A 10,975-nucleotide genomic window follows, 5' to 3' on the forward strand; every position below is an offset into this window, starting at 1 on the left:
CTGTTGTGTTGTGATCTTGGTCCAAACCCTCACGAGAGTTCCTTACAAAGGTGGGAGGAAACCAAAGGATGGCTGTTCATCGCCAGTTACGTTGGACACAACTTTCGCTACATAAATGATTTATTGTAAACTAATGAATTGTAAATTAATGGTTGGAAACAGTTGATGTAAAGAAACAAAAGGCTCTGGTTGCGAGGAACTCGTGTGGTGGCAACTTGAACTGGCACAAGCAATGCACAGCTCTTATGTCAAAGTCAAAGTTCCTTTATTTTTGTCGTTCGGAACGAAATTGTATAAACAGGATCCCAGTTACAAATGGCAAAAGTATAAATTGTAAAGAAAAAACAGTAATAAGATCTAAGATATGAACTAAGAAATACGCCAATCTAAGAATACGCTAAGCACTAATAGTACAAAAACAATACGCAGAGCAACAGCTGCACATGTTTATGTGTTTGCATTGAATGAAGATGCAGTGCTGTTAAATGCGCATTACAAAATTCACATGTTGTCTTGTGGTGTGTCAATATTTGCTGACCGCTGTGTGTCTGTGGTTCCGGTCTTCCCTGTGTTACCATCATGTCCTGTGGGGACGGGTCTGTGGGTCCCCACATCCACTATTGAACATTCTTATGGAGAAACTTATAGTGATAAGCATGCTCACACAGGTGGTTAGATTCAGGTGTTTATCAGATACACACTCAGTTGGGTTGTGGAGACCACTAAATATATCTTGTATTACCATGTACCGTATAAAATACTTTCTAATAATGTTATAAGTATCATTATATATGTTGTTTGTTGTTGTGGTTTCTCGGTTTTGTCGTTTTTTTCTCTTTCCGCAGGTCTACAGTCAGACTTCAATGATGTAGATTTGTGTTCTCTTTATACCTCTCTCTCTTCTCTATTCCTATCTCCTTCTTTACCTTTTAACCCTTCTCTCACTTTTCTGCTTTGTTATCTTCTTTGTTTTTTCATCCCCATGTCCATTACATATGGAACAAAACCAAAGCAAATTCTAATAAAATGTAATTTATATATGAAGTGGATCATTAAGGTCAGCCATAATGCTCTGCTTGTGAAAGTGAATCTGTTGGGCATCACTTTGACACTCAGACAATAATTCTGAGCGTCACAATGGCGAACAGGACAAGGAAAAAAAAAAAGGTAACACAATCATTAAGAGTTTCAGGCGAAACTACACAGATATGAACATTTACTGTGTATAAGTTATGTGAAGCCAACAAGTGGTTAACAAACTGTGTGTGCAACTCTTTTCATTATTGTAAAATAAGATTTGCTCACTGCTGTAACAAGCACGTTCAAGTACTTCAACTCTGCTGATGGTTGAACATGCACCTCTCATTTCAGTATCAGCAGATTAACTCTGTGGAGTGTAAATGTCTAGTAGGTTTTGCAGGGATTAAAGGTATTATCTTCACTCTGCCACACAGGGTAACATCTTGAACCTTGGACAATAAAAGCTTGCTCTACTGGTCTGCATGTGTGTATGTGTACTTGCTTTTTGTTAGCTTTTAGAATCTTTATGGTACATTCACCTACCATGTCAGGATTGTTAATCCCTATGAGGAACAAAGAACATTCTTTATGCAATGAAATGTCATTTGTGAATCAGGAGTACGGGCTAGGGCTAAGATGTGAATTGAGTTTATGTTACTGGTAATGATTAATGCAATAGGGCAGGTTTGGGTTGTTCACCTGAGGCTCACTCCGCAGTGGATGATGACTCCACTCCACAACCTGCACATACCAATTAGAACCCAGCTAGAAGGCATTAACTTTGGATAAAGCATCTTCAGTATGAAGGCAGTTATAATTCTGCATTACTACTTAAACTTGCCCAGTACTTTTGTTTTCTTGCTATTTTCTTCATCCCTAAAACCTTGTCTTGGTCTCGTCTCTACATAGCCACTCTGGCACAACACATTCTGACGCGCTAGTTCACACAGTGTTACAACCACTGGTATCAAGCATATGCTAGGCTGTTTCTATGAACTTGTCATGATTATGGATGTAATCTAGGCATGGTCAGCATGACCATTACTGATCTATTTCCTGATAACCGACCCATGCAGGCCTGCAAATCCCACGCCATAGATACACTGCCACTACACTCCACCCAGGACCTACTGTCACCACTAGGATCAGTCACAACAATAGAAAAGTTCTGTGAATGCGCAAAACCCATTAAGACCTATTGTGCTCTATTCCATGTGGTGGAAAACCCACTGTACATGAAGACCTCATCAAAACCCTGCAGAGACTTTTCTCATTCTTGTTGTTTTTTTGTTTTTTTTACATCGGGGTCTTTATCCAGAGTGATTAGTGTCTAAAAAACAATAAAAAGTCTTGAAAAATCAAAATACGCCTCGCTGAATGCTGTAGGTGAGCGCTGTGTGTTCAGGATTCATCTGACACTGCTCGGTGCCGCAGATCAACTGATCAGCTGATCAGCTGCTCCTGGAGGTGCTGAGGTCCAAACAGGCTGAAAGGGGACAGAGTTTTTTTCTGATGCTGCTTCAAGACTGTGGAACGATCTCCCTCTTCTCCTCAGACCAGCTTCTTCACTGCCAAGTTTTAAAACTCTTTTAAAAACACATTTTTACTCCCTGGCTTTTAGCACACACTGAATTTTGCTCTGCACTATTTTTATTGTTTTTATTGATCTTAATGTTTTAACAATTTTTTTTATTTTTATGTGTTTAAATTTTCTTGATTTTATGTGTACAGCACTTTGTTGCAGCTGTGGGTGTTTTAAAGTATTTATTATTATTGTTATTATTATTATTATTATTATTATTATTATTATTATTATTATTATTATCAGGTTTATTGGTAAATGCAGTCGAAAAATCCCTTTTAAAAATCCAAAAGGGATATTTGTTTAAAAAAACAAAAAATCAACAACCTTGATGGATCAATAGACAATTAATCAAACTAACAGTAAGGCTAAAATTGAAAAGTTTACTTATTAACACTTTTCATTTAATAAAGTTTAATGGTTGTTCACAACCGTGTGATCATTGACTTTCTGCTTTAATATTACTTGCAGCAGGGCTGAATAAAAATACAAACTCAAACAAATATATAAAAATAAAAATGAATTATACAAATCTCAGTTGCATTTTAAAAAAAAATCTCCGTAAGAGAATTTTCTTTATTCCAGCATTTAAGCCCTCAAAAACCAAACTATAAATCATTTACAATTATTTGAGAGTTTAAACAGAGTTTAAATGACTGTCATTTTCCCCTTAAAGACTGTGACCCTCATAAATAAATTTCTTTTTTTGTTAAACAAAAACATCACATATTTTCTATAATTATCATAGCCAACTTTACTGATACAACTTTTTATTTATGGAGATCAAGTCTTTTATTTGTATGGCGAAATATCTTTGTTAAAAAATGTATTGTAATTTAGGTTATAGTCAACTAAAATCATGATTTTTAACTCAATAAAAAAGGTTGTTTAGTCTTCAAATTGTCCTTCATTAGTATAAGAAAAACTGATTATCCCAGTTCAAAATGCTTGAAATAAAAATTAATTTGTGTTAACCAAGCAACTACTTTATCAATTTCTAACATGAATTGACATGCACGATTAATTTGTAATCTCACGTGTTAAATAATATTTTTATACATTATATTGTGTTTTAGGTAATAAACTGTATTTTGAAAATGACAAAACTAATTTACAACAACCTGGAACCTGAATAGTACTTATAAAGTATCAGATTCAACACTATAAAAACAGGAAAGTTGTGTTATGTTGGAAATGGTACACGAGAGTTGTTCCTGTCATGTCGCCTCGTAGCAAACCTTTAGCCCAGTGCATGTCAGCCAGCGAGGCTGGGGTTTGGAACATGATTTTAACCTTGTCCCATTCTCTGTCCTTGTCTGCAGAGAGTGGCCAGATTAACAACAATGTGGGAGCGAGCTCAAACGTTGGCCAACCGCACCCGTACCCGGCCCTCAGCCAGCTGGCTCACGTCTACGAACAACAGCAGCAGCAGCAGCAGCAAAACAAGGATCTGAACAAATACGCCTCGCTGAAGGCTGTCGGTGAGTGCTGTGTTCACGATTAGTCTGACACCTTAACAAGTTGAGTTTGGCACTTCTGATGGATTTGGTGCAGATGTGGGACAACCTGACAGTGAACTATTTTCAGTTTAATAGTTTTGTGACCTGAATACAAAAAGGGCAACAGATACTAATTCTCGAGGTCTGAAGAAAGGATGTGACTCACCTGTAGGAGTCTGGCAGGTTGTGCTGTCAGGTGTTATTGATTGCATCGTGCTGGAAGGCAGAACCTGCTCATTGAGCTTTTAGACTGCTGCTCTGTGCGCGCTACCAATTTCAATTAAGTTAGCCAGCAGTGCAGGTGATTAGAAATATTCTCACGTCCTCAGACATTATTTGGCAGTAGCATCAAAATTTCATACCAGCAGTCATTTGAGCTTTATGTGAATGCTTTAGCGTGTGCTTGTCAGATTATCTACACCTGACAACTACCCTGCCCTCGATTGATTGAGAATTTGCAATGTCACATATTATCTATTGATAGATGCAATTATAAACAGTTTCACAACATATTTAATGCATCCTGCTATTAGAGAAACGACTGTGTTGATCTTGGCTTTGCAATGAAGATAACTGCTTTGAGCAGCAAATATAGAAGTATGCTGTAGAAATAAATGATGTGTGAAGTAAACATGTTATGCCCTGTGCAGTATGCTGCGTGTCTCATCCTGAGACATGTTTAAGGGATAACTGTGCTCGCTAGTGCAAAATCTGGTTCTCTGTCCTAAAAGCAGGAAGATGCTGTGCAATAATGTTGACTGTTGACATTAAAACATGTTTCTACCACACCAGGTTTTAGCTCATTATTTGTAAAATTAACTAAATGATAGACTTTTATGTGTTTGCAGAGGTCCATTAGCTGTGATGGCCATCTTGAATTGAATTGACTCCAAAAACTAATCAGCTGTAGATGCACAAGTGGTGATTACTTTCTGAACGTTTCATCAAAATCCATCCAGTTTCATTAAATGTTTGTTTGCAGACAATCAAAGATGACTCCAAAAGTTAACAGTAGTTTCATACAATGATTATATGATCAGTTAAAACTTACAGTGATCCCTCATCTATCGCGTGGGTCACGTTCCAGAGAACCCTGCAGTAAGTGAAAATTCACACCAACATTATATTTATTTTACTATTTATATATATTTACGGCATAATAAACCCTTCCCACACTCTTATTAACTTTTTCCACTCTCTTATAAACACTTACATGCTCTTAAACACTTTGGCAATCGCAATGAAGACGATGATGATGAGATGAATGAACAGTACTGCACAGCATGTACAGTGCACACAATAAAAAAAATGGGTTTAAAAAGCCCGTGATATAGTAAAGCAACAAAAAATAAACCACATTATAGTGAGGGATCACTGTATATGGTGGAGATGATTCTCAGCTACAAACACATCTAATTTTACCTGATCTGTAAAATTGACCTAGTTTAGGCCTTTTTTGTGTTTACTAAGGTCTTTGGTCAGGGTCTAGTGGCCATTATTAATTGGGTTGACCCTAAACATTAATCCATTGTAGCTGTACATGGTGACAGACAAACGCACACACACACACACACGAACACACGTGCACAAGCATTAACTTTACCATACCACTTTATTTATAAAGCACTTAAAACAGCAACAAGGCCAACCAAAGTGTTGTACAGCAAAAAAAATGAATCAAGCAAAGGACACAGGATAAAATACGTAGATCCAAATGGGTAAAGATAAGAACTAAATGACTTACATCATAGAATACAGACAAGTTAAAAGCAACGCACACAGTGTCTAAAGCCAGGGAATAAAAGAGAGTTTTTAAATGAGACTGAAAAACAGTGAGAGAGGAGCCTGTCTGACATGCAGAGGTAACTCATTCCACAGTTTTGGACCTGCAACAGAGAAGGTCCTGTCACCTCTGATCATAAAACGAGTGCCTGGAACAAATAAAAACATCTGGTCTGCTGACCTCAGAGAGCACTGTGGGACATATGGCTGCAGCAGATCCGTGAGAGAAGAAGGGCAGAACTGTTCAGAGATTTAAAATCATACAGAAGGTTTTAAAATTGAATTTGTAAGTTAACCGGGAGCCAGTGAATAGAGGCCTGAACTGGAGTAATGTGCTCTCTTTTGCCTGTAAAAATCAGGCTGCAGCATTTTGAACCAGTTCTAAATGTGCAATAGAGGTCTGACTGATTCCAAAAAGAAGCACGTTGCAGTAATCAAGTATGGATGTAATGAATGCATGTGTTACTGTGTAAATCAGAATCAGAATAAACTTTATTGGCATTGCACCGAGATACAACGCGAATATGTACGTACAGTTGTCCGAAGATGGGCGGAGTGCACGAAGCTGCGGCTATAAATAATTATTGCGGCCTTCTTATTCTTATTCAGAATAATATTATAGTCAAGATTACTTTTGGACAGTATGGGCTTAAATTTAGATAGCCGCCTCAACTGAAAAAAAACAAAAAAACAACAACATGACATGACTGTTTAGTTTCATGGAAGGGTCCATTTTCACTCCCTGATTAGTGACCACTTGTTTCTCTAATGGGGCTAGAGAGGAAAGGTTGATGCAGTGGTTCTTGATTGTGCCATTAGGTGGAAACAACATGACTTCTGTTTTCTTCTCATTAAAATGTAATAAATGTAAAGCCATCTCATCCTTGATGTCAGCAAGGCAGTCAAGAAGAGGTTGGATAGAACGTGCACCAGTCTGCTTCATAGGGAAGTAAATTTGACAGTCATCGGTGTAAAAATGAAAAGATATGCCGTGTTTACGAAAAATAGCACCAAATGGCAGCAGGTATAAAGAAAATAGAAGAGGACTGAGAATGGACCTCTGTGGTACTCCCCACCGAAGAGCGGCCGATGTTAAAATAAAATCTTTGATGTGGACACAAAAGGTTCTGTCAGAGAGGTAGGACCTAAACCATTTAAGGCAGGGGTGTCAAATTCCAGGCCTCGAGGGCCGGAGTCCTGCAACTTTTAGATGTGGCTCTGATGCCACACAGCTGAATCATATGACTGAATTAGCTTCTCAGTGCAGTCAAGTTCTCCAAAGTTCTGCTAATGACCTCCTTATTTGATTCAGCTGTGTGGCATCAGAGACGCATTTAAAAGTTTCCAGGCCCTCGAGGCCTGGAGTTTGACACCTGTGATTTAAGAGCTGACCCTGTGATGTCCACCCACTGCTCCAGCCTAGAAATGAGGATCTCCTGGTCAATGGTGTCAAAAGCAGGTGTAAGGTCCAATGGATCAAGAAGCACAGGCTAGGAAAAAAGCATTAAAACCCCCCAATAGAGCAGTCTCAGTGCTGTGGAGAGATTTGAAGCCAGATTGGAACACTTCTAAAATAGAGTAATCCTCCAGGAAACTTTTTAACTGGGAATCAACTATTTTTTCCAGTAGTTTTGAAACAAATGGGAGTCTAGAGACAGGCCTAAAGTTGAACACCACTGAGGGATCAAGGTTAGCTTTTTTTTTCCCAGCAAAGGTTGAACAGCAACATGTTTAAAGCTTTTTGGCACCACACCTGAGGATAAACTGCTACTGGTCCAGCAGAATAGGACAGATCTCTTTTAGAAGTCGATGGGAGGGGGACAACATCCAAGGGGGAACCAGATGATATAATACTCGCCTTACACCATACAGCAGTGGATTATAATTATTTATTATCTTATCCTCAAATTGCAGTTCAGCTTTGTTTTTTATGTTTTTTGTTCTTTATGATTTAGAGCAATTTATTTTTTCTTCTACTGTATTGAAACTTTAAACATTTTGAAAAAGTTAGCTTAATCTTTTTAAATTTGGCTGTTCAGTTGGTTGATATCTCTTCTCTGTTTTAGTTCTCGTTTTGTATCAAGCTGGAAACTTAGTTGGAGGTTATTTAATCTGTGGTCTTCTTTGGACCAATCCCTCTATGTCCCTTTCCTGTCCTCCCTAACCCCCACACATCCTGAGCCTGGTTCTGCTGGAGGTTTCTACCTGGTACAAGGAAGTTTTTCCTTTCCGCCGGCGCCAGTGTGCCGCTCAGTATCAGAGATTGTGATGCAATTAAGATTTGGCATTAATTAGAGAGAAAACATTAAATAATTAGTATTTTATATGATTACCAAGCTTACTTTTGTTTTGAGGGCACTAAATCAATTAATTGAAAATTTTTTACTTGATAGGTAAAAGCCAGGTGTTAGACATCCCTGATTACATTACATAAAGTGCCTCTATAAATTTTTTTATAAAATGGTAATTATCAATGTTCTTCTGAATTATAGAAATAAAACAGTTAAATAAATACGTTTTTCAAAGTCCCAGAAGAATAGGTAAACATAGACATCAAATGTTCATCTTTTTGACCACATAAAAATAGTTCAGTGTGTTCTAAAATGCTAAAAGAGCATGTCTTCATGTCAGTTCTGGAAGATCAAAGAACAAATGAATGTCTTCCCAAGATTTCACACCAATATTCAACAAGGAAAAAATAATCATCCTAGGGAAAGCAGACGTAATTCTTGTGTTGATGTTTCATCAATAAAACTGAATTGTTATAGATCAGAGGGCAGATCAACAACAAGAAAACCTGCAATTTCAGTCCAGAACAAAACCTGACTGTTTCTCCTCAGAAAGACGTCACTCTCTGATGTTGGGCTTTCACTTTCTTTCATCTCAACTCACAGAAACCCAGTAGATAAATGCCACACATGCTCTGTGGACTAGAGAAAACATCTTTTCAAATGAATGATACCACTATATCTAAGGAAACAAATGAGACGGGTTTATAATAACAACATAACTAAGCCATCATTATTTATGTAAAGTAACAGAAATTAGTTTGCCCATTCTCATTATAAGTTGATTTTAGATTATAGGTCTGGTATTAAGTGTGTGGGGGGGGATGCCACTTAAGAACATACATTAGTTGGCACAGAGTAAAAGCTTGAATGTGTCATTGCAGCTCTATATTTAGTTTCCTTATAGCAAATATATATACACACACACACACACACACATTATATATATATTTATATATATATATATATATATATATATATATATATATATATACATACATATATACATATGTCACAGTTTTTTTTGCATAATTTGACAGTCCTGTGACTTATATGTTGAAGCAAATTGTATTTTATTATTTTTTTTCCACATTCATAACCATTTTTGACTGATGCTTTAAATTTCTAATAACTGAAACAGTAGGTACTTCCGTGTGCACTCGCTTCATTCAGCTGGTGTAGGCAGAGGATCACTGAAGAGCTAGTGGCTCTGGCCGCAATGGATGGATGGATGGCACTGCCCAGGCAAAATGAAGCAGTTTTGACCATTAAATAAATACATAATAAACGTGACGGGTCAACGGTGATGCATAATAAATGCAACTTATACACCGAAGTGACTTATATAAGTTTTTTTTTTCTTGTTGATGCTTTTTTGACTGATGTGATTTATACTCCGGAAAATACGGTATATATATATATATATATATATATATATATATATATATATATATATATATATATATAGTTTGTTTGTTTGTTTGTTCCCTCACATATGAATGTTTATATTAAGGGTGTGATTTTATTTTGTGCAATAAAATAAATATCTTGATAGACTCATAACAGTTTGACACATTTGAGATCCATGAACAGTGAAATCTAACCAGATGTCACCCCTTTGTCATGATGCAGTACAATTTTAGTTTCACTGAGAATTTATGTAATTCATTTCAATATGATGAAGCAAAAGAATGACCCATTTGAAGCTTATTAGAAAAAAGGCAATGAATAAATGAACAAATAAATAAATAAGTAAATCAACAAATGAATAAATAAAGGAAACTTTCACAAAGAGGTTTGTTTTCTAATTCTAGTTCACTTTCATGTCACTAGACTCACAACTAACCAAAAGAGAGACAGACCTTTGTTTAAATCCTATCAAGCAGCTTTTTCTCAACTCAAGTAATTCAGCACTGAGCAGCAAAATGCATTTTCTATTAATTGACCAAAAATTGGTTTACGTTCTTAAAGATCTCTTGATAACTGCTTATACCATAAGCTTTATAGATGATGTAAGCTAACATCTATCTCACTGATTTAGTGTGGTAACTAGAAAAACTGCATTTCCTTAGTAGTTCAGAAATTTTACCATACCATACCTTAACCATAGTGTACAGTACATGGCCTGCTAGCCTCCTCACTTGCAAGAGGTGTTTGTTTTTCTAGCTCTTCTATTAATAATTATTATTTCTGCTTCTTGTCTGTTTGAAATAAGACAAAAACAAAAAAAAAAAAAATAAAACTAGCCTCACCTTTTCTGTTGCACCAAACGTTGTGATTCTGAAACAGATGCACATAAAATTGTACATTATGTTCACCATCACATTTGTATATACAAATTTTCAATGTATCTGCTCTACTTTCGAGCAGATGCTTGTAAAACAAACCTGCTGGTGGTCTCTTCGTCTATCTAGATCTACAGTACGTAGGATCTGCGCAAAACATGAAAATCAATACATTTTGATTTTATCACAAATGTGCATCTATTCACAACTGTACCCCTGATAGTCTTGCAGCATATACTTCCATGTCTGTCTGTGTGCCAGTACACCCATTAATCTTCACATCCCTGATGTGTGTTCCTGTTTGTTTGTCCCATGTGTCTCTGAGAGACAACCTGGACAGGTTGATCATTCATGAGAGCCATCACAGACACAAAAGACAACCACCATGCCATTGGAATCAAAAGCCGGGGGGGGGGGGGGGGGGGGGGGGGGGGGGGGGGGGCCCCCCCCCAAAACCTTTCGAAAAAAAGAGGCGCAATCCCCCGCCTGGGGGTTACTCATCTGGGTGTTAAACACCAC

General features: G+C 37.1%; 1 protein-coding gene across 1 annotated transcript in view; it reads left to right on the forward strand.

The window, feature by feature from the left end:
• The first annotated feature begins 3,821 nt into the window (after window positions 1-3,821).
• Window positions 3,822-10,975, forward strand: part of LOC119424160 (protein shisa-9A) — a 23,713-nt gene continuing 16,559 nt past the window's right edge. The window contains exon 1 of the mRNA XM_037691627.1: window positions 3,822-4,083. Within this exon, the coding sequence (XP_037547555.1) occupies window positions 3,822-4,083 (262 nt within the window). The remainder of the gene's footprint in view (window positions 4,084-10,975) is intronic.

This window comes from Nematolebias whitei, chromosome 17 (assembly GCF_014905685.2).
Source record: "Nematolebias whitei isolate Nwh7 chromosome 17, NemWhi1, whole genome shotgun sequence".
NCBI classification, from domain to species: domain Eukaryota; kingdom Metazoa; phylum Chordata; class Actinopteri; order Cyprinodontiformes; family Rivulidae; genus Nematolebias; species Nematolebias whitei.